Source organism: Manis pentadactyla, chromosome 2 (genome assembly GCF_030020395.1).
Source record: "Manis pentadactyla isolate mManPen7 chromosome 2, mManPen7.hap1, whole genome shotgun sequence".
Classification (NCBI taxonomy): domain Eukaryota; kingdom Metazoa; phylum Chordata; class Mammalia; order Pholidota; family Manidae; genus Manis; species Manis pentadactyla.
Window position 1 is genome coordinate 176,275,591 of NC_080020.1, and position 27,565 is coordinate 176,303,155.

The 27,565-nt window shown below is 47.4% G+C and overlaps 1 protein-coding gene across 1 annotated transcript in view; it reads left to right on the forward strand.

The window, feature by feature from the left end:
- TGFA (transforming growth factor alpha) overlaps nt 1-27,565 on the forward strand; it is a 94,494-nt gene that overhangs the window by 13,077 nt on the left and 53,852 nt on the right. The window contains exon 2 of the mRNA XM_036908305.2: nt 20,102-20,155. Within this exon, the coding sequence (XP_036764200.2) occupies nt 20,102-20,155 (54 nt within the window). The remainder of the gene's footprint in view (nt 1-20,101; nt 20,156-27,565) is intronic.

Genomic DNA, 27,565 nt, shown 5'->3' on the forward strand with positions numbered 1-27,565 from the left:
TTTAATCTCCAGTATTTGGAGGATTTTCCAGCTATATTTCTATTTACAGTTTCTAGTTTAACTCCATGTGTCAAGGTGTGTTTGATAGTCCAGAATATGGTCTGTCTTAGTGAATTTCATGTGAGCTTAGGAATGCTTACTCTGCCGTTGTTAAGGAGTCTCTGGACGCCAATTATATCCAGTTGGTCAATGGTGGTGTTGAGTTCAACTGTGTCCTTACTGATTTTCCACCCATGCATCTGCCCAATTCTGATAGGGGGTGGTATTATCTTTGACTATAGTAGTGGATTCGTCTATTTCTCCTTGTGGTTCTATGAATTTTTGCCTCATGTATTCTGACATTCTATTGTTAGGTGCATACACATTTAGGATTGTTATGTAACTTAATCATTCTTTGATAATTCAGAGGCTATGTCAGGGTCCCTCAGTACTGCAGGTCATCAGTAGTAACTCTTTATCCCCATGTGGTACCTGGAGTTGATGCAAACTGTCCTTATTACCTGTGAATGAGAAGTTCCAGTGAATAGGGTTTTCTTCCTGACTTTCTTAACAGACCTCTGCTCTATTTTAACTTTCTTTGTGAAGAGAAAAAAATATTAAAAGCATCCCTCCAGGCTCCTGGGCCAGTGCTCTATTAGCATCAAAATAGTGGAATCTTTTTTGATTGAGGCCATTATTTCTGGTAAGTTCTCATTTTGAACCCTCTGTGGGTTGTAGAAGGTTTCGGTGGATGGACTGTTTATGCCCCAGTGAACCACTTGCAAGTTAGAGATTTACACCTCACTATGTAAGGTGAGCTTATTTTCTTGTGAAGTGCCTCTTTCCACTACTGTGAAAGAGAGAGAAACATAAAATAGTCCTTTCTACTAAATTGGATTTTGGGGGTTTCAGATAAAAGGCAGGCCATGTTTCTTTTAACAGTAATAAATAACAGAGGCATTTGGAGTCTCAGCTGTCATCCCATGCAGTGTATATCCAAGTGATCAAACAGTAGTTGTGATTTTTGTGGACCAGACCTAATGTAACATTTAGAACCACTGGGTGGTTCTAAACTCACCCAGCATAGCTATTTATTCACTTAATGCTGTATTACAGAACCAAAGGGATGAATAATAAAAATAAGATTTATCAGCTCAAAATGAAGGATAGTACTTATTGGTTTTTAAGCTTATCTTATACATGGATTATTCACCTGAGCAACATTTAGCTGTGTATCTGATCCTCTGCTGGGTTTGGTGATATTGATGCAAACACTGCCCTGCCCTAGCCCTTGCCCCTGGCCCCTGAACTCTTTGTAGATCGTAGCAGACGCAGGCACAGTTTTTCACATGACATGAGACACACAGTATACACCTAAGGCTCAAGAGGAGGTCTCAGTATGACAGGGCAAGGCACTTTTTGAGGAGATAATGGCCCTCAATTAGAACAGTGCCTGGCACATGAGAATTCCTTTAAGTGCCTCATGTGTTGCACAAAGTCCTTTAGCCCATCTAGCAATCCTAGGAAATATAGTAGATTATGCCCATTTTGCAGATGAAGAAATGGGGGCACAAAACTGTTAGGTGACTTGACCAGTCTGCCACAGCCAGCAATTGGCAGAACAAGGATTTAAACCCAGGACAAAGGATTTTTAAAAAGGCCTGCTGACTTGCCACCCTGCTTCTCTGTGTGTCATGGAAGGCTGTGGGCACCCGTGAGTGGAGTGCCATTTTGTGCAGACAGGCTAAATGTAATCAGACTTCCAGACATCTGCTCCCCTCAAGTATTTACCACATTGAGGGTAATTGCCATGCAGGCAGTTGTCATGCTGGCTAGAAAGAAATACTGCTACTTCCCAAATGCTGTGAAATATCATAAACAAGTATGGTAGAGTTCTTTTTTCCCTCCTTCTGTCAAGAGTTAGCTATTCAGAAAACAGATAATCACATGAAGTATGCTACTTGACATATTTTGTTGTGACTAGGAACCTCTAATTCATTAATGGAGGCCTGTATGCATTTCTGCCATACATTTTTTTAAAGTATTTGTTCTGAAGGGTGTTCTCTTCCATTTGTGCAGACAGCCTGGACCCCGATGGGTGACGTGCCTAGAAGTCACCATGCATGTGAACTGTAGCCTCTAAGGCCCTCTGCTAGGGTGCTGTCTTCACTTCCCCGTCACCTCACTTCTATGCCTCCCCAGTTGATGCTCCTCTCAAAATTACAGCAGAAGATTGTAGAGCATTTAACGCTGTTCCTTTAACACTGAGTTTTTCACAGTCCCACTAAAGATAGAATCTGTGTTAACACATTTGCTAATAGCTGGCTTTCTTTCAGACTCCTCACCCCAGCTTCAGCAATGACCTGTACCCACAAAAAACACAGGCATTTCCATTGACTTGTTAGAATAGCAGATCGAAACAAAAATAGCATAGCATTTACTGTTTCAGTTGTGTATAGGAACCTCCTTCATTCGGCTGACAGCATTTTTTGATGGCCTTTCTCCTCTGGATAGTTTAATATCTGGATCCTCAGGTATGAGAGCAGTTTCATAGTGTGGATATTCTACAAATGTTTGTTAAAGGTGATGTTTTTCCTTTTAGGTAAAGGTAAAGGATTTATCGCATTGGTAAAAAGTGTGCTCTGTATAACTAACAGAACAGCCAGTGGGACAGACCTCTTTTCAATAAGTGAGAACCTGAAAAAAATATGTGGATTTAAAAATTGGTGTCTTATTTAAAGAACCACATTTGATCATCTTTTTCTAGAACAATCTCTCCTTCATTTGTAATTCCAAATCATTCACATCTCTGGTTTGCTTAAAGTAGGTTGCCCCCCAAAAGTTGACTTGTTGGTGATTATGTAAAAGCCCATCCTGCTGCCCCAGAAGGAGGAAAAGTTGATGTTTTAGGGAGCCAGAAAACTAAATAATTGCTTGAGATTTAAACACACAGATAATAGCTATTATAGAAATTCTGTTGTTCTCAGAGCAGAAGGCCTGCTTGTATTTTCCATGGGGCTTTTCCACTCTGCTCTGTGGACTTCCTTGATCTCCACTTGCGTCAGCTAATCTCTAGCCACCCACTATCTAATGTTTCTTCCTCTGATTGCAGCTCTTTAGTTATAACATTCTGCAGGATTCTAAAAAAAAGAAGAAAGTTTTAGCCTTTTGGAACAGACCAGTCCCTTTGGGTTAAAATGTCTTCATCTTTTCAGCTTGCACTTCAGACCCCAAGGAACCAGAATTGCACAGAGCTGGTGAGTGCTAACAAGGCGAAGACTTTGGGGAGCTAGGCCTCACTGTTTTCTAAAAGTAAAGAAATATGCTTAATCATTCATAGATGTGCTTCATCTACTAATTGGGGAACAACACTTCCAACTGGTTTCTCTTCTCCTGTGGAGGAACCGCCTGAAGCAGAGAGAGGGTTCTGGTCAGGTGGGCGACTGTTCACAGGCCAAGGATGGAGACGGGCTGTCTGAGACTGGCAGCTCCCACTGCAGCGAGCCCCGCAGGCCCGCCCTGCGGATGGACAGTTTATCTGAGCTCCCAGCCTGGAGAAGTGAGCTGCAGGGTGTGTGGATATACTTTTATCCAGAAAAGAGGGTAATGGTATGTGTCTTCCCTTGATGGCTTTTTTAAGCAAGGCAGGTACTGGCTGCCCTTATGAAGGAGAGGGTCCGGCTGCAAGGTGACATGCCCTCCTGTGTGCCTGGGCTTCACCCCTGAGGGAGGTGCGGCCAGGAGGCTGGTCCTGGCTCAGCCAAGAAGGCCCACTGGGTGCCGTGATGTCATCGGACTCCACAGGGAGCAGAGCAGAAGTGGGCAAATGGCCCCATTGTTTGGCCTTAAAGATTAAGTCATTAACTTTTGTGGCGTTAACTATTGGAGTAGGCACCCAATAAAGTAATTAGAAAACATTAAAGAAATACTGCTAGTTCTGAACTACCTGCCTATGTGCTGTCCTTAGTTTCTCCACGTTGGCCTCCTTTATAAATGTTCCATCATTGTTTTTACCTGGGATGTTTATCACCTCATGAGCTGTTTTCAGAGGCTTCACAGGATGAAATTTTCTGAAAATATAGGGCTTTGTTATATAAAACCTTTTGCTTTGAGGAGATGGGTAAATCAGTATGAATAGCTGTTGATTGATATTCTTAGGTACTGTTCTCCCTTAAACTGGGAGAAAATCATTTTTTAGTCCTATCCATGGCTGTCTCTGAATGACCTCTTGCTCTGCTGACAGTAACCGTGTGAGTTTCATCCAAAGGTTTCATTTCCTGCTTCACAGGCTCTTCCTGTCACCTTTCCTCTTGCCCCTGTTCTCAACTTTGCAGTGCCTTGCACAATACCTAACACTGAATGGTTGATTAATCCATTTTTATTGAAGGCAGTTTACCCTCAAAGCCTCTCTTCACTTCTCTTTTTCCTTCCCCTTGCTCCCAAAATACTATTGACATAGCAGCAGATATTTTTTTAGCACAAATGGGAAATAGTTCCATCTTTTAGGCCAGCTGTGATCACCTGGGAGAGTCTGTTTAGGATTTAGAGGCTACATCTGAGTTCAGTGAGAAATAGTGCTGTGATCAATTAGTCAGGTCTGCTTTGGGCTCAGTGTAGAGATGGTGATACATGTGCGGTGTATTTGCATTCCAGCTTGAGAGGGTGGGACATTTTTCTTAAGAATGAGAAAAAGACAAGTGTCTAGGGACTTAGTTGAAGATGCTCCCATTTATGTTGCTTACATTTCATGTCTTTAAAAAATATATATAGTACTCTAATTTTGGAAAGGTGTTCCATAAACTTAATCCCATAGCCATGTAGAAGTGCTACAGAGTCCTGTTAGGCAGTATTAGCATCCCAGCAAGGCAAGGAGCCTATGAGCGCGTGAACTGGTAGGTCCTGTCATCATTCAGGACACTAGGGTATTTGCCTCCCTTCAAGGTAAGAAGCAGAAAACTGCAGCTAATGCTGGATGACCAAGCTCAGTGCTGACGTTCAACTCCACAAATCTTGGACCCTTGTTGAATTATTAGCAGGAGTTTTCTGGCCACCTTCTGCTCAGAAAGAACACTGACTTCATTTCCTAGAGGGAAGGAAGGACTCTTTTCCCAAGAGGACATGTGGCCTGTCATCATGCTTTAGCCCCAGCAGCCACATTGGTATCGTCACACCCCATCAGTGGGGGGACTGTCTGTTTCATTCTCTCTCCACAGGCACCGTGAGGGGATATGAAGGAAGGTAGAGATCTGGGCTGTGCCCACACAGGGCATAAGAAGTTCTACAGAGGCAGGACCTTTAGGGCAGAGTAAAGTCTCTGGGTCTCTGCATTTGTCCCTTGCTTGTACTTAGGTCACAGGTCAGTACCAAGCCCATTCACTCTGCTCCTTGCAAGCCCTTCCCTTCTGAACCTGGGCTGCTTTGGTCTGGTCCACAGGCAGTAGTGGAGGGGTACATGGTGAGTGGGATTAGATCCTGGATGAGCTCCAGAAAGCCTCAGGCACAGCCATCATCAGCTGGAGGCTAATTTATCATGGATGTGGAACAGGTGTCTCACAGATAAGCCTGGGGTTACCTTGGACTGGGATTTCCTAAACCTGCCCTGGGGGTGAGCAGGGGCAGAACCTTCATTCCAGTTTGTAGCAACTTGGAGGACCTCAGGGATAAGTGGGAAGACCCTGGAAGGGACTTGTTAATGAAAGCTCTTTAGAGGAGTTTGAGAATGTTAAGACAAAGATAAGACTGAGTTGTGTGGCTTTGACTCCTGTGGGTGTTAAGCCTGCTAATGGATTTCTCTAGGCCTGTGTTCTTGTTTGTTTATTCATTGATTTGCTCTTTAATTTTCTGAGGGAGACAGGGTCTTCCATCTGAGGTAGTCAGGAAAGGTTTTTAAAACACTGATGTTTGACCTGGCTTTGAAGCTTCAATGTGGCCTAGGAAGGTAAAGAGAAAGCAGAGGGGTAGCAGATTGAGAGAGAGGCGAGGAGAGGAGGTCCCTGAGGGAACAAGGCCGAAGCCTACCTTCCATGTCTGTAAGTCCTGTGGGCTCTGTTTCTACTACATTCTAATCCAACTGCTTCACATGGCCTCCCCTGCTCCCCTTCTCAGCTTGTGCCTGGACTTTGCAATAGTCCCAACCTCACTCTTCCAGTTTCCATTTTGCCTCCATAAGGCCTCTTCTGTTCTCAAGTACCCCAAGCAATCCGTCTAACACATACATCAGATGCTGTCAGTCCTCTGCCCAAACCCTTCTAGTGGCTTCCCAGCTTGGAATAAAATTCAGACTCCTAGCACTCCCCATGAGAGATGTCTGCCTGACATCTCTCCAGCCTTGTTTCCCACCACCGCCCTACTCTAGCCACAGCAGTTGTCTTACTCTTCCTTGAGCAGGCTGAGTTCACTCCCACTCAAGACCTTTGCACGTGCTACCCCTTCAGCTTTGGGTGCTCTTCCCCCAGATATTTGCAAGACTGGTTCCCTCTTTCTATTCAGGTCTCTGTTAGATGTCACCAGCTCAGAAAGGACATCCATGATGACTCTGTCTATACGCACACACACCCTCCCATCATGAAGAAAATGCTTTAGTGTTTGCATTATTTCTTGGAGAACTGCCATCATGGAGAAGTTCTAATGGTACCTTCTCATTCCAGGATGGAAGAACCTGGATTCCACAAAGTCCTTATAAATGTGCTCCTGTTCAAATAGGTGTTCAAGTCTTATGTTTTTTGGTTCACACTGCCTGAACTTCTCTGTGGAACACTCTGGAAGGTTTGGCTTGAAAGGGAATGGAATTCATTCAAGTATTGTGAGAGCTGTCTGTGCGTCAGGCACTGTTCTGGGCACTGAGAACCAAAAAATACCATCTCCCCTACCCCCACATTGTCCCAAGGAGACAAAATGAACGCAGTTAAGACTATGCTGGGAATGGGCTGTGAGCTGTTTGCTTCATTACCTGGTTCATAGGTCTTCACAGAAGGACGATGTTGGACAATTAAAAGGCCCTGAGGGCTCTTTGTTCCTTTCCTGCCTGAAGTGTAAGGAGGACAGGAAGAGGAAGAGGGAAGAGTTCTCTGTAACTGTAGCTTCTTTTTGTTATGATAAAGACTTTGCTTGACACCCACTTGGGGATCCACTCTTAGACATAGCTGGAGGGTCAAGAAGTTGGATCAAACCATCCTTCTAGTGACTCTTATATTCAGATCCCTCCATCTCACAGCTGGAGCTGGCTGACAACAGATTGAAAAGTATCTCCCTAACTTGTCCTCAGTTGAGAGACAGCACATCTATACTGCATCATCTGTTTCACATCAGAAACCACAGAAGCAAGGCCAGTTGTCCTGAAACCAGGATACTGGGTTTCCTTGGTTGTTTCAAAGGCTGCAAGATTTCTGACAGTGCCTAGCATCCTCTCTATTGGAAGACTTCTCTGGAAGACGCCTCACTTTTCCTCCCCTCTAGTCCCCTCCTCTGCCTTATCCATGGCCTAAATCCACAGGGAACATGATTCTCCTCTGCTTCCTCTCCTCTGATGCTCTCCCAGTTGGAGAGTGAGACTTGGGGTACATTAGCCCAGGCCAGTGAGATCAGTCACTGACCAAAGCTGCTCCCTGGGAGCCACTGTCAGTAGAAGGGTAAGGAGCATGGCCCAGCAGCACATTTCACGACAGATGAGAGCTTACTGTGTTCCTCACCCTGTCTGAGTTTTCGGGTGGCTGGGATTCATAGTGATGGCAAAGGCTGGCTGGGAAGCGAGCTTTCATCTGACTTTACGTGCAGCCAAGCTGATGGGGCAGTGTGATGCCAAGAGCTGAGGAATCTGTGGTAGGCTGAGCTGTGTCTCCTCTGCATTTCTAGAAAAGTCCAACCCAAGCTGCTTATGCCATGGCCTTCCTAAGACAAGGATATTTTACTTAAACTTCGGGAAACAGTATGACCAGACAACTCAGAATTGCAGTAAAATAATTCAGCTTCATACTGTTGTAATTGTCACCAGCTGCTTTTCTAAAAAAAAAAAAAATAGACTATATATTATATAATACATACATAATTTTTTATAACAGTTTCAGGTTTATACACAGAGTGGAAAGTGCAGAGTTCCCATATATTCCCTTACCCAACCCTGCATAATTTCCCCTATTAGTAACATCTTGCTTAAGGTGTGGTACATTTGCTGCATTTGATAAGCCAATATTGATGCATTTTTATTAACTAAAGTTAATATTTTTTTAACTAATGTTAAATGTCAATTAAACTCCCTAGTTTACATTAAGGTTTATTCTGTGTGTTATATATTCTATGACTTTTGACAAACGTGTAACGACATGTATCCCTCACTGTAATCGCATACAGAATACTTTAATGGCCCTAAAATCCTCTGTGCTTCCCCTCCCTTCCTCTCCCAAACCCCTGGCACCCACTCATCTTTTTATTGTCTCTATAATTTTGCCTTTTCCAGAATGTACTATAGTTGGAATCACACAATCACAATAGATAGCCTTTTCTGACTGGCTCCTTTCACTTAGTAATGTGCATTTAAGACTCCTTCATGTCTTTTCATGGCTTGATAGCTCATTTCTTTATATTGCTGAGTAATATTCCATTGTCTGGATGTTCTACAATTTATCCATTCTCCCACTGAAAGACATATTGCTTTCTTCCAAGTTTGGGTAGTTATGAATAAAGATGCTGTGGGCATTTGTATGCAAGTATGTCTGGGGGCATAAGTTTTCGATCATTTGGGTAAATACCAAGGAGCTTGCTTGCTGAACCATATAGTAAGATTATATTTACTCCCAAACTTCTGTACCGTTTCATCAGCTGGTTTTGGTTCCTACACCACTTTCATTTAGATGAGTCTGATTTTTCTAGCCAATGCTTCAGAAATACACCAAATACTAATAATCCAAGACCCTTTTCTCACTGAGCTTCCATCTGGGACTGAAACATGGAAGGCTGCCACCCACATTCTTCTTTTTGTCATCCTCCTATTCTTGTTAGAACAGAAACCATCCCAGCAGAAAGCTTCCCCTTTTCCCTGCTCCCTCTTTCTTCTTCTTATCTCTACCCTTTCCGCAAAAAAAGTCAAAGAGGTAAATAGGGAAAGGGGCAGGAGGAGGGTTGGAGAATTCCCATTTTCCCATAGAAGAGCTACCATATCATCCCCAGGTGTTTGTCTTTCATGACTGTGGGGACCAGTACGTGATGCTCCCCACCCCTGACTGTGGGGACCGGTACGTGATGCTCCCCACCCCTGACCGTGGGGACAGGCATGCCTTGCTCCTTACTGGCTTGTCTCCAGTCAGCAAATATCTTTCCGTACAAATGTCCTGTGCTTTCAGGACATTTGCTGAGCAGCCTTCCTACTTGTGTCCAAAAGAACACACACTGGCCCAAGGGAAATACATTAGGGGCCCTAAAAGGGGCAGTGGACCAATGTTTTATCACCACTCCTGGTGTTCTATCCCTCTTGTGGCTCCTGGGAGTCTCTTTGAAACCCTGTGACTATATAATACTGGGAGTGGGTTTGTTTGTGGCTTGTCAGTCGTGTTACTTTATAAGTAGGCTTCATATTGTGCAACCCAAATGCTCCAGGTTAATAGAGAGAGACAGACAGATGAATGTAAGAGTAGAGGGAATTACTGATTGGGGAAGTGAGCAGCCCAGTTAAATGAAGGCAGGCTTCCTGGAGACCATTTGCAAGGCTCTAAGGGCTGGCCCTGTCCATACCTGTGACTGCCAGCTCTCTCCATTTCCTGAGTTTTGGGTGTTTGCCCATGTGCAGCTGGGGGCTGAGTGACCTATGGTTGGAGGGACTTTCCCAGTTGGGGTCCAGAATTTCTCAACAGGGTGCACCGGTAGCGTCTTAGGTGGGATGTGGTCCTGTGCATTACAGCAAGTTAGCATTCCTGCTCTCACTCCTAATTCCAGGAGTGCCCCCAGTCATTGTGACGGTCAGAAACCCCCCAGTGGTGAGAACCCCTGGGCCAGTGGTGGTCTGGTCAGGGTCTCCCAATGGAAGGGGGGCCCTCTCAGCACCCCTGCCCTCCTCTCGTCCGGGTTCTGTTCAGCAGCTGGGACCTGCACTGGTCACCCAGGCCTTTTCTCACTTCTCGTCCTCCTCCTGCCCCTCACTTCCAGGGCCCAGTCTGCAGTGGGAGGTGGGTCGGGAAACATGGGGTCAAGAGAACTTCAGGTTGGCTCCCTCTTAGCTCTTAAAAATCTATAGTTCTGGGGACTTGCGTCCTGTGTTTGAACCCTGCTTCTCAATCAGTGGCCCTTCTCTGGCTCAGTGAGTTCTCCCAAAGGCTGCTCTGTGGGCAGCCTGAGAGCACAGAGCGCGAGGGAGGCCTGGCCGCGGTGTTGGGCCTCAGTGCAATGCCGGCCCCTCTGCCCACCGCCCTCTCCCAGGCTGATGCTGCATTGGTTTGAAATTCTGCCAAGTCCCACTGGTATTTATCTTGGCCCAAATCCCATACCTCACAACGCCTTCTGCAGGGTGGTTCCGGGGGTGTCCTGAGTGGAGTAGGGGAAAGGGATGGGTTTGTCATCACCCTGCTATTCGCATAGAGGAAGTGGGGCAGAGTTCAAAGCTCACTTATTTTTTACCTCCTCCCTGCCTGGAGCCTACTTCCTCACCGCTCACTGGGAGTGATGTGTGCCTACAGCCTTGACAGAGCCCAGGGATGGGCCTGGCTGTGTTGGGGCTGCTGAGAGGCTAGCCCTGCTGGTGTGAGATATGGGCAGAGCCACTGCTGATGGTGGGCCTGCAGGATGCCAATCCTGGGGTCCCCACAAGGCCGAGAGAAACTGAGACAGGGCTAGTTGGCCTCCGTGGATGGGGAGGGGGACTTGTAACATCCCAGTGGACACTTCTACAGCTAATATTTGATTACTTAATTTCCTGGCAGCCAGGTCTCTGCTCAGCTGGTCCTCGGTGCTGAGCCACTGCACCTGCCGCTTTATCCTGGCCTTGTCTCTAGTCCACTCCCTGCCCCTCTTTCCTCTGGGACTCTGGGAAAGTCAAGCATAGCCCTTTCCACAAACACCTTGATGCCTCAAATCAGTGTCAGTCAGCTGGAACCGGGTTTCAGAGCAGCTTAATTTGGCACAGCTTCTTGGGACCTCAGAGCTCAGCCCTGGTAGAGCCTGTTGGTGATTCAGCAGCCGGCCAGCCCCAGAGGGCTTGGTGATACCCACCCTGGTAGCCCAGGAAGGGGGCTGCCAGCCAGCCAACCAGCCAGCCAGCACAGGAGCAGGCCCGGGGAAGAGGAAGTTTGACTCAGTCCTCAGCCCTTGGTACAGGTCTTTGATGAGGCTTTAACTCTGCTGAGGAAAAGACTGCATCCTCCTAACAAGGAAGGGTGGAGCACAGGTGTGTGTGGATGGGAGCAGCACCAGGCCTTCCTGGCCCAGAGGGGATGCTCAGCACATCCTGGTTACCTGGATAAAGATATTTTGCCCCTGTTTGATATTTGCTTTATAGGAGGGGGTCTTCTCAGACCACCCAATCAGTGGGCAGCGTTGCTCTATAAGGTTTTGAAGTGGGTGTGGGTGTTGGGGAGAGGGGAGGGGAGGATGTTTGTGTAGCAGGGAGAGGTGTTGCCTCACCAGCTGTCCTTAGAAATAAAGATATCTCAGCAGGCAGCACCCACCTCCTCCTGTGGGGTCTTTGCCACTTTCTTATTTAGTCATTTGTTTTCTGCTGCTTTCCTGGAAGTCAGGAAGAGCACGTGTTACCTGTACAGTGGCACCACTTCTCTGATGCCTGTGCATGTGGCCTCAGTCCTGAGCATTAATTAGGACCTTGACTCTAAGGAGTTCAAAGCACTTTGCAAATATTCCCATTTGTCACTCGAAGTTGACACAGGACAATAATAATCAGTTCTCCTAAATCAGAGATGGTGGGAAATGTGGTCTGGGCTGAGAGAGGGCGAGGCAGCAGAGATGGGCCCCTGTGAGTGACTGCAGTGGGCTCTGACCCAGCCCAGGGGCTGGCGGGTGTCAGGAGGGGACTGGAGAGAGCATACATGCGGGAGTGGTCAGGAGGGCATTGGGGAGGATGTGGGGGTCAAGTGGGCCTGGAAGGCTGGGTAGAATTGAGGTGGGGGCAGCAGGAGGGCTCTCCAGGCAGGGGATCAAGTGAGTGTATGTAGGAGACCTGGACCAGGAGGCACATCTGAATAAGGGGCTTGACTGTCGAGCATGGGAGATACTCATGGAATAGGTGAGCACATTTGCTTCCACTGAGGCTCCTCCTCTGGATTGCAAACTCCTTGTGGCAAATCCTGCCTGTGCCTGGAGAGCCCCTGGACATGTACTGCTCGGCACCCACTCGTTGGGCTGGCGCACCTGCTATCTGAGCCACCCCGTGAGCTCTGCGGCCCTTTGTGCTCCCTCTGCCTCCTCCTTGGGTCACCAGGGGCAGGTCCTCCTCTTTTCTCCTAAAAGTTTCAGGGAAAGCCTACAATACAAGGATGTGAAAATTGAGTGTTTCAAGGGTCATCTCGTTGGGTGAGCAGACAGCTCAGGATCATCTCTGCATGCAGACTTGCTCCAGGCTCAGAAGGATGACCCTGCCCACTCCCCCAGTGTCTTCTCCATATTCTAGTGGGACTAGTTAGCATCATTATGGACATAGAAGATGTATTTTAACTCACCACCCACCTGAATGACAGTGCAGCCAGACATTTATAATAGAGTTCAATGTAAATGGTTTCCAAGAACTGGAAGGATTGTTTCTCACAGGAGGAGTTTGGTGCAGATGTGGGAGCGTCTGCTCCATTGCTGCAGGGCTAGAAGAGTAGCTGCCACCCATCTAGCAGGCACTCAGTGAGTGCTCACCCAGCGGATGAATGCCAGGGTTCAAGTCTTCTTCATCCCCACTGAAATCAGCAAGAACCAGGATGTAGAGCTGTAGCTGTGGGGCCCTAGGATAGAAGTGAAGGAGGAATTCCTAATGGCTGGTTTTCCCATTCTCCATCTGCACACTCTCAATGCTCACCCCCCTCCAGCTGTGATCTCAGAAATTTATGCAACATACACATATCAAATCCTAAGTAGGTACGTAGCATTATGGCAGGTGTGAGGATGGAGGTGAGCAAGGTGTGGTTTCCCGACTGCACTGGAGGGGGAGATGGAGAACATGTGAATACAAAGCAGAATCAAATAAGGACTGCCCTAAAGAAGAAATGATTGTTTCTGACACATGAGGAGCCTTTGAGGAGCAAATCTGACTTCTCTGGGTAGAGGAAAGGGCATGCCAATGTGAGAGATCAGCGTAATATTAACGGTAACTTTCAATAAGAGCAGCTACCAGTTGTTGCACGTTTATTATGTGTTACTCAGTAAACTACATGCTTCTTGTGTGTCCCCTCCTTTAATCTTTGTAGTAATCCTGTGCAGGACGTGGATAGCTTTATCTCTTTTTTTTTTTTTTTTCAGTGAAGGAAAGCAAGGCTCTGGCAATGAAGCAGAGGGTCACCCAGCCACAGGCCTTGAGTGAGGACCCTAGCAGTATAAGCCCAAGGCACCAAGTAGCATGAGGGCAGGTCGCATGCAGGGAAAGGGGGACAGTGCCAAGCAGCTGGGGTCAGAGTACTTGACCTGAGTGGTAGTGGTTGGGAGGAGCCAGGTGGAAATGGGGCTTGGGATAGGGTTCTGCATCTTAAATCTCTACTCCGGACTTTGGACTAGCGTCTGTGAGCAGGAATGTATGGCGAGCTGAGAGGAAAGGAATGCTGTGGTCCAGCAAGCACTTCAGGAAGTTCACACTGGCAGCAGGAGCAAAGGTAGAAAAGCTGTTGGCAGGAAAACCAGTTAGGCAACTATTGTGATAGCCCAGGAGAGATAATGGGGCCCAACTGGGCAGCGGCAGGAGGGATGCAGGGGGATGGATGAGATGGACAATGTGGGGGCAGGGCATGTGGGAGGCCTTGGCTCTGTATGGGGTGAAGGGTGGGTGACAATGGTGGGGAGGAGGAGGAGGTAGAACAGGTCCGGGGACGGAGACAGATTTATTTTCGAGCACACGGTTTGAGGTCTGGGCCTCTGGACGGTGGGCAGGTTTGGTATGGTGGCTGGGGGTGGAAGCAGGGCAAGTGTCCCTAGGGTCTGCGTGATGCCTTAACCCATCTGCCTTTGCCGTTGTATAGAAGATTCCATTTTCCTCTGACTTTGGGACTCCATTTCATTTCATGTCACCCTTGCAATAACCATATGAGGTATCATCCTCAATTATGGATGAGGACACCAAGGCTCAGCGAGCTTAGGTACTGTAACCACAGTCACACAGACAAGGAGTGGCAGAGCTAGGATTTGAACCCAGGTCTGATGGCAAAGCTCCTTCCTGCTCTGCTGTAACAAACCCTGAGTCAAAATTAGAAAATGGTAGAGGGTTGCAGTGTCGGCACCCACCTGGCCGTCTCTAGGCCTGCTGTGAGCCTGCGTTCCTCGTCTCACAGAACATACCTGGCTCATATCCAGGAGAGAAGAGGAGGAGGTGGTTGGCGTGTCTGTGTTCTTGGGCTGTACTTCCCAACTGGGCCCTGGACAAGAGCGTGCAGTGTCTGCCACTCACAAGCTGGGTGATCTTGGGCAGCTTACTTAATCTCCTGTACTTCCACTTCCTTACCTCCCAAATGGGAGCATAATGGTGCCTATTTCCTAGGACCTGCTTTGAGTATTGAATGAGATGGTGCAGAGCATGTAGTAAGTGCTCAAGCAAATGGTGCTGCAGTTTTTATTAACAACACTCTCAGCCCCAGTGATAGTCCCATGACTGAACCATGTGAGGAGAGAGCTTGGGAGGCCAGTGCCCTCCACCACCTGCCCCTGGCATAGAAATGTCTTCCTTGTTAACTTGTCCCATGTCATGGCTATGTTTGGGCACAGGGTCAGGACCTCAACTCCTGTGGCTCTGTGACTATAACCTGCCCCCTCCCTGCACAGCTGGTCTCCTTGCTCTCCATCAGGACCTGCCACCTGAAACACAACACTGACCTGGTTACATCATTTCTCCATTAGACTTTCTCCCTGGGTAACAGGGTCCAACCTGTGTTTTCAAAGCAGTGTTCCAGGTACTGGGATGGTGAAAGAAAGAGCTCTCTGTCCGATGGGCCCATCTGCCCTGGGTGATTCATCCCTGTGTCACATATTTCTAAACTCTCCTTGCCATCCCCAGAGTTTCCCTGATCCTGTCTGGCCAGTTATTCCACAAATTCCTCTGTAGTTTGCCCAGCATCCTCTGAAGCCAGCGTCGTCGCTGGTTTGTCTGTAAGGATGGGCAAATGTGACTGTCACCTCTTGCCTGGAAAGAAAACATGGCCTCGCTGAGGACCCTCCACCTCCACTGGGACAATGTGGATGCCACAGACTGCTTTCTGCCATGGCACTTAGGGACGTTACAGCCGGGCTCAGGCTCATGGTGCCCTGGCCCTGCCATCTTCCTTCCATGCCCTGCCTGCAGGGTGTTCCTTTTTCTTTCTTCCTCATCAGTTCTTACCCTGAAACCAACACCTTCACCAGGCTATCAAAACCTCTTGCATTTAAGAGTACTGATAAAGTCATGCAATACTTCAGATTTTGTTATGCAGTTAAAATCCTGCCCTGTTTGCAGAGAAAATTTAAGGGAAGGAGCACTAGTACCCGTAGCAGCAGGCCCTGGATTCTCTGTGACCCATTTGCACATGTTTGCGCTCACATGGCTGCCCCATGAGTGTCCCCTGTCGACCTCACACTGAGCTGCAGGCTTGTCATGTCCAGGTACCCCCCACCACTTCCTGAGCTCCTGGCTCTGTCCCTCGTGACCCCCAGCCCTGAGCTTGAGAGGAGGCAGAAGAGGAAGGAGGGACCAACACACGCATGCCTTTCTGCCTCTCTCACCACCTCCTCCAGTCCAGGACGTCCTTCATCCAGGGACCTGCTGTGCCCTCACTCCACTTCCCCACATCTCTCTGACACCAAAACCTCCCCACCAGCCCTCCACCCCTTCACTCAGGCAGCCTGGCGTAGGAGATCCCAAAATGGGTGAGATGTGGTTTTGATCTTCTTGGTCTTGATTTTCTAAGAGGAACAACTGATCCAAACAATGGTGTCAGTAGGAGCCTAGAAAGAAATACTGGCTGTTGCAGAGGCCACAGCAGGACAGATCACTCTGCTGGGTTGACTGGGGCCTGAGGATGCTTCTCCCAGATCTGGGCACTAGACTAAGTAGCTACAGAGGGCTGATCACAAGGTGGAAGATGATGTAGGGTATCCTGTGCTGAAGGCCCAACCCAGATCCCAATCTTGTGCCTGAGTGAAGGGCTGGCAGAAGGCAGAGGGTGCCCTGCAATGTGGCCCGGGGGCAGGTGGGGGCCAAGCACCTCTCTGCATTTCACATCAGCACCTCAGCAGTTGGGTTTCATGACAGCTGCATTCAGCACACTCACAAGATAAATAGCCAGCCCCTCTTTTGACATTCTTTCTGTTGGAGACTGTTATCTAGCTCCAAACAGCTCAGCTACAAGCTCAGCAGCCCTGTCCTTCCCTGAGGGCAGGCCTGGGTCCCCCACTCTCCTTTGGGGGTGCTGCCTTTCACAAGATGTCCTTCCATTTTATGTGATTTTCCACAAAAACCTTTTCAAAACCTCGCCGCCCCCTTTTCTTCTCATTTCTTTTTGAAGTGCACGATCCAGGGATTCCCCTGCGTACAGCATTTAAACAGAAATGAGATGCTGGCCGGAACAGCCTGAAAGGTATTCCTGCCCCAGAGGGAGGTGGCTGGCCCTGTGGCTGGCAAGGTCCGGCTTTGGAACTCAGGTGAGAGTTGCCTGCAACCATGGCCGCCAAGCCTCCATCTGAACTGTGTGTGGTCTCCCTGATGCCCCTACGACCAGTGGTTGTCCCCGTGGCTGTGCTGTCCCCACACAAAGGATTTTGTGTGTTTCTGATGAGCCTCAGAGCCTGCCAAGGCCACGTTTCTAAGACCTTCACGCAGCCTGGCTTTTCTAAGCACAGCCGTGGGGCTGGCAGCCTGGGCACCTGGGCTTACACAGTCCAGGCAGGTAGGGGTTTGGATGTTCACACCTTTGGCCCTCAGCAGACCTTACTTGTAGTAGCAGGAATTGGAGGCAGTGGGAAAATCCCAAGAGGCAACGGATGTGGCCTAGAAGAGAGGGATCAAGCCTCACTGCTGGGCCTGCTGACTGCATTTGGGCTCACTGGGGTCTGTAGCTGGTGAGTGCATGCCTCCCAGTGGTTCGTGATGCGCTGCAGCCAGAAGGACTGCTGTGTGGCATGGGGATTAAACACAGTCTTGGGCATAGGAGTTGGACAGACTTGAGCTTGAATGTGGCTGCAGGAGCTTGGGCAAATTCCTAACTTCTCTAAGCCTCAGTTTCCTCATCTATAAAACCACACATTTCAACAGGCTGAACCAGAAGGCAGGGAGGCTGGGCAGCACCTGTATCATGGATGATGAGAGGACAAAATAATATCACACATGTAAAGCCCAAGTGCTGGCCTAGAACTATACCTGCCCACCTGCCTGAGAAATGAGAGGCCTGCCTCCCGCCTGTGGTCTGGGACCCTCTTAGCAGGTCACTACATGCAGGGAAAGCAGAGGCCTCACCCCTCATCACAGAGCCTCAGCTGAACCTGTGCCTGAATGGAGACTGCAGAGAGAAACCCAGGGCATTCAGAAGTTTTCTCCATGAGGATGTGAGGGTGCAGGAAGGACTTATTCTCGTATTGCTCAAATTGTGAATAAAAACCCAGTGTCTTTCATCTGTGGAACATGGTGGTTTTGCAAACTCTGATTAGTCCCCAAAACACCTTTGAGTTTGGCAGCTGATGGCTTGCAGGTAAGGAGCAGGGGGTGAAGTAAGTTGCCCCAAGGCTGAGGAGTAGTGCCTCCGCGCGCCCTGGAGAGTCGGTGGCCATATCTGCCTGTCCTGGCTGCATCTGCACAGTATGGGCTTGCTTTCTTGGTTTTGCTTAAGCAGAGGCTGACCTGGAGCCCAGGAGCTGTGCTGACTATATGTTTGCTGACTGACAGGATATGGAGCAGATGGCAAGGTGATTCATTTGGCATTCAGGGACAGTCTGTGACAGGCCAGTGGCACTTCCTCTCTAGAGGTGTGCAAAGCATCCTGTGTCAGTCTTTATGTTACTACAGGTCCCTGGCTGACTTTGGCCCGGAGTGGTTTGTGGTAGTGCCAGCAAAGTGAAATTGTGATGGGTCTCCAGCTGACAATGTGGAACCACTAAGACTGTTCCTGGCCATGGCAGGAATGTGTCACCTCTCTGAGTTTGTGTGGCTTACAAATGCAGCCATTTAGCTACGTCTAAGGGAACCCAAAGAACCATGCTTCCAACATTCATGACTGTCAAGTAACAAGAAAGAATTGCACAGAGAAGATGTGTGATTTTACTAACTTCCTCTCCTTGCTCCCCAGTTTCACCCAAATACCTGATTCAGGACTCTGCAGGGGCATTTGGGAAATCCATGCCCATGTCCAGAAAAAGTGGTCTGAAGTTTATGTGACTTTTCTTATTTCGAAGGACTTAAGGAAAGTCATGACCATCATTGCTTTATCTGCTCCAAATGTGTTTCTCCCCTAAGACTCAAGGGCTTCTGCGTCTGTACCTGAGTGAAGAGGGGAAAGGAGCCCTCACAACCTGCATGGTGGGGCTTGCACTGGGCCTGTGCAATGGCGGGGTAACAGAGCAGAACTCTGCACACTTTCTGTGCTGACTTGATTCATCTGCTTCCTGGGCTAACCCATAGGTGGCCCAGCCCTGCACAGCCACCATGGCACCTTGTTGCATTTTGGTTTCAGGAAGTCATTCTAACTTAGTTTGTGTTGATTGCATAACTCATAAAAAGTTCCTTCTTCATTGGAATTTTGTGGCCATTTCCAGAAATCTCTAGTACTGTAACGTGAGGGCACATAAGGTCATCTGCTGGCAGAGGCAGCTCCATGGGTATGTAGCCTGGGTAGTTGCATTGAGTCTCACTCTGATGTGCCCTAAGCTTGGGGTTTAATGCTGTGTGGTTACAGTCTTGACATTCTTAATAGTTTTACCTTTAAATCTGTATCTTGTAAGTCCAGTGGGACAATGCAGGGTACACTGTGGGGCCTGAGGCCTCAGCAACCATGACCACACCTACTGCCACCGTCCTGCCTCCCTTGGGGAGGTTCTTGGCCCTGCCACACTCTGCCCTTGGCAGGGCCTGGACACAAGAAAGGTTGGGGTCCTGGGCTGTCGCCATCCTGGGCTGGCAGCTCCATGGCACGTTCAGTAGGTGATTAGACAGGGGCGAGCCTCTCTTCTATCCCCTCTCCAGGGACCTCGTGCATCCTGGAGCAGACGTAACAGTCTTCGGGGTCAGCTGTGCTCCTTGGGTTGGGGCAGCTGGTCCCTAGAAAGAAGAAGTACCTGGTTGGATTTCCCTGTCCCCAGCGGGGTGATGGCACATCCGTCCAGCTGGCAGCTAGAGGGGAAACCCAGCAGTCAGTGGCCACATGTGAACTTGCAGACTTTGTTGCTGGGGCCCCCTGTGCATCTATGAGGCACTGTGCTCACTCTGAAGATATCCTCATACCTCAGAGTGAAAGGACATGAACAGCACATAAAAAGACGTCATGATACACGTAATTATCGAGTCACTATGTTGTATATCTGAAACCAATGTAACATTGCATAGCCACTATATTCCAATAATAAAAAATAAATAAAATTACAAAGGACATCATGACATGCACAACAATGTGAATGTGCTTAATGCCACTAAACTGTACACACAAGTGGTTAAAACAGTAAATTGTATGTAGATTCCACTGCAATAAAAAAAATTTATAAGGTATTTAAAAACAAAATAAGAAACACTATGACAGGTGGAGAGGCCATGGAAAAAAGGAAAAGTATTTCTATTTAGCATGTTTAACGACACCTTTTTCCCACTTTTCTGAACAAGAGTTCCTTTTTCATTTTGTATTGAGTCCCCCCAAATGATGGAGCCAGGCCTGCCTATGGGCCATTTTGTAGAACTACCCAGTCTTTACCTTTCAAGGGGCCCGCCTGCGAACCCTGGAGGTTGTTTGCTGAGCAGACTCTTACCATTCCTCTCTTGTCCCCCTGACAGGTCTTTTGTTGGCTGTGTGCCAGGCCCTGGAGAACACCACGTCTGCCCTGAGTGGTGAGTCCTGTCCCCTCGGTGTGGGATGGTGCGTGGAGCATGGGAGGGGAACAGACCTTAGCTGGTATGTGGAGCCTGGGCTCTAGGCTTCTCAGGGACTCCTGCATGCAGAGCTGTGCAAGGCCATCCCTGAGCCCTCTCTGCCCTCTGTTCTAGGGCCATGGTCATGCTTAGGAGGTCTTACCTGCAGTGTGAGGAGGGCTGTCCCTCAGTCCCTGAGGGCTCGCCCCCTTCCATCTCTCTGTTCATACAATCAATGTGGTCTTGCATTCTGGAAAGTACAGCCTGAAGGACCCAAGAGCTCAGATCCAACCCCGTTGTTCTAGCGTATGTAGCAATGCATCTGAAAAAGGACTTGGATTTCTGAGTCTTCTTATCTGCTTCTGCCTGGTGATCTTTGTCCAGTTATTTTCTGTTTTCTCTTTTGACATTGTAGTAATGTTTTCCTTATTTCATCTGAAAGATCATAGACCAATACATTAGAAAGTCTGGGAAATGCAGGCAGCAAGCTTCTTGTGATCTGAGTACTCCCGACGTGCCCACTGTTCCTTGCATGTTATTTGGCCTTTGTGCATGGGCACTGGTACTTCTATACAGCTAGTCTTGGTGAGGAAGCTACTTATTCCTGCTTTTTAAACTCAAGGTTTGGAGTTGTGCATTTTTCCATGTTGCTAGAAATTCTTAAAATTTTTTCTTTTAAAATGTCATGACATTCCATTAAAATGAACATGTGTAATTAAGCACTCCCCATAGGTATTTATGTTGCCTCCAGTTTAAATTTTAATGCCACATCTTCATACATGGCAGCTTCTTCTTTTGGATTCTTTCCTTAGGACATATCTCCAGAAGAAGAATAAATATATTTAAGACCCTTGTGACAAATAGCCAAATAGCTTTCCAAGTGAATTGAGCTGACTTTTGCCCCAGCAATGCATGAGACCGTATCTCCCTAGTTATTTCTGGGAGATGTCAGGGCGCAGTTTCCTTATGTATTCATAAGCTCTCTACCCACGGTCACAGCGGCCCTGCTACTTTGTCGGGTCCTCTCTTCTTCTAGACTATTCCTCCAAATACTGAAGGTGATGCTGTCACGCCCACCAGGTACCACTGCTTCTGCAGCCCCACAGTCTCCCCTTGGAGGTGTTAACCTTGATGTGCTTGAACCCTTAAGGTGTCCATGGTGGTAGAGCAGAGAATGCTTCCCTTTCACTGTGTTAATGCTTTGCTGGGGCTGGGGGTGGAAGTGGAGCAGTGCTTCTGGGGTCCAGGTTCTACTAGAGTGTCCCTAATGCAGTCCTTTCACTTTTTTAATTACCTCCCATATCACAAAAGGCTCCAATGTGAATATATTGGTGGGGAGGGCGGTGTGGGTTAGTGACCCCATCATGCTGTTCTCAGAATTGTCCCGACTTCCTGGGATGCATTTGTGCCCAGGTATATCCTTAGCCCCTCCTGGTCCTCACTGTTGACCTCAGGTGTGGCTCCTGCTGAGGCCCTTTGGAGTTTCCCAGTGTCCCCTGGGCAGACATGGGAAGCCCCGTTACGTTTACCCAGAAATGACTGTCCTTGCTACATCCGTGACCAACTCGTTCTACCTTTCTGCACTTGCTCCCGTGAGAATGTGTCTGACATGAGTACTTGAGGTTTCCTCTCCCTCAGTGTGATGTATGTTCAGAAAACAGTTGTCCATCCCTACTGTGTGACACGTTACCCTGTAACTGGCTGAGTGCCACTCTGTGATCCAGTGTGGTGGGCCAGAGCAGGGGTAGAGTCACAGCTTTTAGTGCCCTTGAGACCCCGGGGTTGGTTAGTGGTCTGGGAGAAGGGAAGTGAGCTGCCTGTCTGGCTTCTGCCTTGCTCTCTGTTGGATGGCTCACTTAGCTATGGGACTTGTGCCCAGAGAGGCTGGTGGAATAGCTCTTGCTGTTTTTACTTGCTCTTCACCCTGCCCCACTGCCCCAGATGTGAGTCCAGAGAGGGCTGGGCCAGGTGACAAGTCAAATAGTGATGACCTTGTCATACCACCCCTCCAAGGTCTCAGGCTTTGCAACTGAATTGGGCCTGTTTGCTTAACTTTTCCTTCCTTTTGGACCTTCCTGTCTCCTGGAAGACACCTCAGGCCCTGGTTGGCCCTTACCACCCGACTCTGTCCTCACCAGACATGGCTGAAATTCTTTCATGGGTACAGCTCAAACTGGGGACCACCCCACCCACCATACTTACCACCCCATACCATCATCAGTAAATGTTTCTCAGACATTTACTTTGGAGAGACACTGGAGGGTTGCATGCCAGAGGCCAGAGGTCAGGGATCCTGGGTGTTAGGTTTAGCTGGTCTCAGTGTTGCCAAGTCCCTGGACAAGTTACCCATCTGGTTCCTGTTTGGATCTTAGTTTCCTCATCTTTTGGATTTGAATCAAGAAAAGCCTGTAAGATTTTTTTATATGACCACCCTGATGGGACAGTAAAGGCTATTTGGAAACCTTTTTTGAGAAGGATTATAAGACTGCCTTATAAAATTTTAATGCTACACCTTTCCAAAATGATCAACTGGTGATGCCTGCTATGGACCCAAGGTTGGGAAGTGGTAGTGTGACTGACTGCCATATATTTAATTCTCTTGGAACCAGATGCTTATTTTACATTCCAGTTGTAACATTCTAGTTAGTGGGACTACATAGAGGAGCAATCCTTCTCTGTCCTTGTCCTCACAGCACAGGAACCCATAATGAGAGCCTCAGAATGACATAAGGCAACCTTGGCTGACTTAGTGCACAATTTAGAAAACAGTTGCTACGGGAGTAAATAGTCTCAGGGTTAGGACAGAAATTTTGTATCTGGTTGGTTGTCAATTTGTAAAGCATGTGGAGAAACATTAGCTGGAGGCCAAGCAAGGTGGCAACACACAATTTAGAACACCTGTCACACCCTCCCAAGGAAGGAATTATGACCTATCTTCAAAAGCCACCTTTTAATGTCCCTTCAAGTGCACCAGGACAGAATGCACCAGGTTAAGTTGCTGGGTAGCTGCTTGCTTAACCCTCTGAAAAGTTGCACAGTTCCCAGGCTGGTTCTCATATTTTCGTGAGACTCACCGTAATGACGGAGGGGTGTGGTGCAGGCCTTGCTCGGGCACCTGGGAGCCAGGCTCCCTCTACTATCTGCCTTCACGATCTGAGTACTCAGGGTGGCTCTTCAAACCTCTGAACTTCTGCTTCTTCCTCTCGCCTGTGTTTGAAGACACCCTCCTGGAATTGGGGAATGTTTGAAGGCTTGCTTAATTTAATGTCTAGGAAACTTTTCAGAAGTGATAGAAAGAATTGGAAAATTCACGCCAGTATTATTCATGGGGAAGATCACCACTATTATCTGGCTTAGAGAGATGGTGGCTAGATTTTGGTGGGGACACTGGGCTTACCCTTGCTGAGAGGGCAAGTTTGGGCCGGGGGTGCCCAGAGGGAGGGCAAGTCAGGTTAGAGGGAAAAGTCTTTGAAGGTGTTGCTTGTTTGGAAAACAGGCAGAACATGGGTCAGCTGGCAAACAAGGAACAGTTTATTGCTCATCTCACCTAACAAAAGCTTTTCAGAACTGCAAACTGCTTCCCCATTCTATTGTCTGGAGTTTTCCCACGTGGAGCTGAAGTCATTCTAAAATTGAAGGCTCACGTGTTCCACCCAAGCACCTGGTTCACTGTTCCAAATATGTGTCTAGAGCACAAGAGCCTTGGTATGTCTTAGCTCAGGGATAAGACACGTATATCTGCATGTGCTAACATGCTTAGACATGCTGCAGAATGCTTAGACAAACATGGAACTTCAGGAAAGAATGAGGGATTCTTTCCTTTCCTTTCTAGCATTTATCCTTGTCATTCAATTCCTCATTTCACCTTCTACTTTTTGCAAATGAAACTGTGCTGCATCAGAGGGAAGTTTACTCAGGGAAGCAAACAGGCCCATGGGATATGGAATCAAGGATCAGAATTCTGACTCACCAGCAGTGTGAACTTAGTGGATCTCCTCAGTCTCCCTGAGCCTCCATCAGTAAAATCGAGGAGTGGAATTAGAGCAGCATCCTTTCAAACTGTGAGTCACAAAATCACTTTAGTGGGTCACAACCAACACTTTTTTTTAATGAAATTGAACTGCTTAGAATAGAGAATTTCAGAGTGCTTTATGTAAAGGAAAGACAGGTGATGTTTCAATGGACTCTTGCTTTCATTATTAATGGACTCATTTATTGGAATTCTGCATCATTTTACTTGTATAAGCTGCACGTATATTGCATGCTCTATAATTTCCAGATTTGATTTCTTTAATGCAAGAACTTAGACCCTGGCAGAGTAGGTACCATAAATCATTCTAGATCTGTACAGTTCCCCCACACAGCCCTAGTCTTTTGTTGTTGTCTTGTTCACCCCTAATTTGACAGCAGTTCCTTTAATCTACTCACCTTAATTAGGTGTTCCCAAAGCACTCATAATAGAAACAACAGCTTATGCACAGATATTTTGTTAGTTTACGTAATATACAATTAAATTACATAAATACAATAATGAGTACAACTGACGTAAACAGGTTTGGGAACAAACACAAATGTCTCTTAGTAAATATTCAGCATAACTGGTAAAAAAAAAAAAAAGAGGAAATGGGCTAGTAAACTAGAATAGCCAAGTAACTGAGCTTTTGCAAGCTGAGGGCATTAGATCTAGGTGTTGTAGCAAAGGAATGCAGAGGATGGGATTGGGTAAACTGGGGGCTTGGTTCAGTTGAGCTCAGTTAAGAGGACATCTGCATCTTTGAAAGAACCAAGGCAAGAGACACAACTCAAGGATTTTTAAAAATCAAGGCCTATAGAACCCTTACTGTTCTCCCACTTTTTAGTTTTTGACATTTATTTAGCACATTTATTAAATAAATAATTAATATTTATTACCAGGCATTGTGCCGGGCTCTGGAGATACACGTGAGAATTAAACAAGCCCGGCCATCAGGCAGCATAGGGTCAGGTAGGTAATATTGATGGTTTTACAGATCAAAGTTAGTCATAAACATAGGCAAAGCCATGATCTACCAAGATGAATTTCTTTTAAGAAAACACCTGCTTCTACTATCTCCAGACTTCCCATTTTTAATCAAAGTGCCAAACCATAAACTTTGTATTCTCTTTGTTAAACTGCATCTTGCTCAGTTGGCGCATGGTGCTGGGCTGGCTTTCCATCTGACTGGTCACTCTTCTGAGCTTTGGTTTTCATCTTTGAAGTTGGCAAAGAGGGTTTCTCTGCCGGGCACCTTGTGTTGCAAGAACAGAACTCAACCACATATCCGCCTGTGTAAAAGGAGGTTGATTTTAAGGAATTGGCTTAGGGAATCCAAGGAGTTGCTGAGCAGCCTGGTCCCGGGAGTGCAGGGGTCTCAGCTGCAGCATATGTACCTGCCACCAAGGTCATTCTCATAGCAGTTCACTCCATCTCTGTGCCTCTTAGCTCAGTCTCAAGAGAGAGCATTTGGTTGGCTTGTCTTCCTTGGTAAAGTGGTCACTGAGCAGCTGTGGCAGGGCTGGGAGGGGAAGGCTGCAGGTGACAAGTACTCCATGCGGGGCAGGACAGACTCCCACCTGAGATCTGGAGGAGGCACAGATCCGCATGCCTAGTCATGACTGATTCTTTGACTCATTCAGTCAACAACTACCTGTTGAGCACCTACTGTGTGCCAGGCTCTGATCAAAACAGACAAAGCCCTGTTCTCAAGGACCTTATACTCCCCTAGCAAAGAGAGACATAATGTAACAATTTATCAAGTTGGCATACTTTTGAGAACATCAGTTCTGAAAGCTAGTCTGTGTGGGGTGACGGCTACATATATCACTCATGGGCGTACATAGTAGCTTGGAAATAGCTTAGTATTAATGAGGAACTTAACTCCTTAGTATTAGTAAGCAAGAATCATAAAGTTGTCCATGCCCTGAGACCCAACAGCTGCACTTATAGGCATCTATTTTACAGAAATAATCAAATGTTAGGTTATTAACCATTATGGTAAACGGAGCCAATTTAAATGTCAGTAAGAGGAAAATAGTTATGAAACAGGTAGGTAGTTGGGCTACCTTAATAGCCCTTTAAAATCATGTTGATGAAAAATATTTAATGATATGGAAAAATGTACATGATATATAAATAGAAAAAGTAGCATATAAAATTAATATAATATCTCCATTTCATAAACTATACACACGGTGCAAAAATAAAGGGCAAACATCATATAATGTTAACACTAATTCTCTCTGGCTCATAGGAATATAGGTGATTTTAATTTCCTTTGTACCGTCCTGTTTTCTACCATATCTGTAGTGAGCCTGTCTCAAAGCTAATCAGAAATAAAAGGGGCTATGGGCTGAGTGCAGGCTGCCCCGGTGTCTCTCTCCCGTGCCTGCAGCTGTCACGGACTCAGGCAGTGCTGCTGTTTCTGGAGTGTGGGGCCCCACCATCCTGGCCTGCCTGCGGGCCGCCGAGGTCCCAACAGCATGGCACCCATGGACCTCCCTGTCTGGAGAGGCTGGCCCTGATAGAGTAATTGCCAGTTCCCCCAAGACCTCTGGGGCTGCTCATCCAAGCCCTTCTTTAGGGGCCCTTTGGCCCCTAAATCCACTTTTCAGGAATTCTAAGCACTTGATACCTCTGGGTTTCAACAGAGAGGGTGGGCTGTTCTGGGCCCCTAGGTTCAGGGTCAGTCTCTAGAATGTGAAGACTGGAATCAGATAGAGTTCAAATTCCACCTTAGCCACTTACTAGCTGGGAGACCTTAGGCAAATTACTTTAACTCTTTAAACCTTAGCTTCCTTATCTATAAAGTAGGAGGAGGAGAAGTACCTGCCTATAGGGTTGTTGTGAGGATTAAGAGATCATATATAAAGCACTTGGGGCTCTGTGTGCACGCAGTAGGTACTCTGTTAGCTGCTGCTACTCATACTGTATTGTGGGTGATGCATGTATTGTGAAGCAAGACCTGTATCTTTAGGTGCTTTTACCACCTCGAGTTAAGCGCTAAGGCAGTGCTTCTCACATTTCAGTGTGCAGAAGAGTCCTCCTGCTGACTGTGTTAGAATGCAGATTCCTGGACCCCATCAGCACATGGCCCAAACTCTGCATTTTCAGTCCTCAATGACATTTTGCTAAGGCCCACGAGCAGAAGCTGAGTGGTGCATATCCTTATAGGCTGAGGGACACTCCCCTGCAGGAACAGCACCTACCCGCCCTTGGAACTTCTGTCCCCCTTCATGGACAGTGCTGGTTTATGCGTGTCAGCACCATGTTTGTGTTCCAGAACTAACTTTCTAGTGGTCACAGAGGAGCTTGGTGACGAAAAAGAGAATTGAAAACCTTGGCACTTGGACTGTCACCTCGAATTGGTCTCT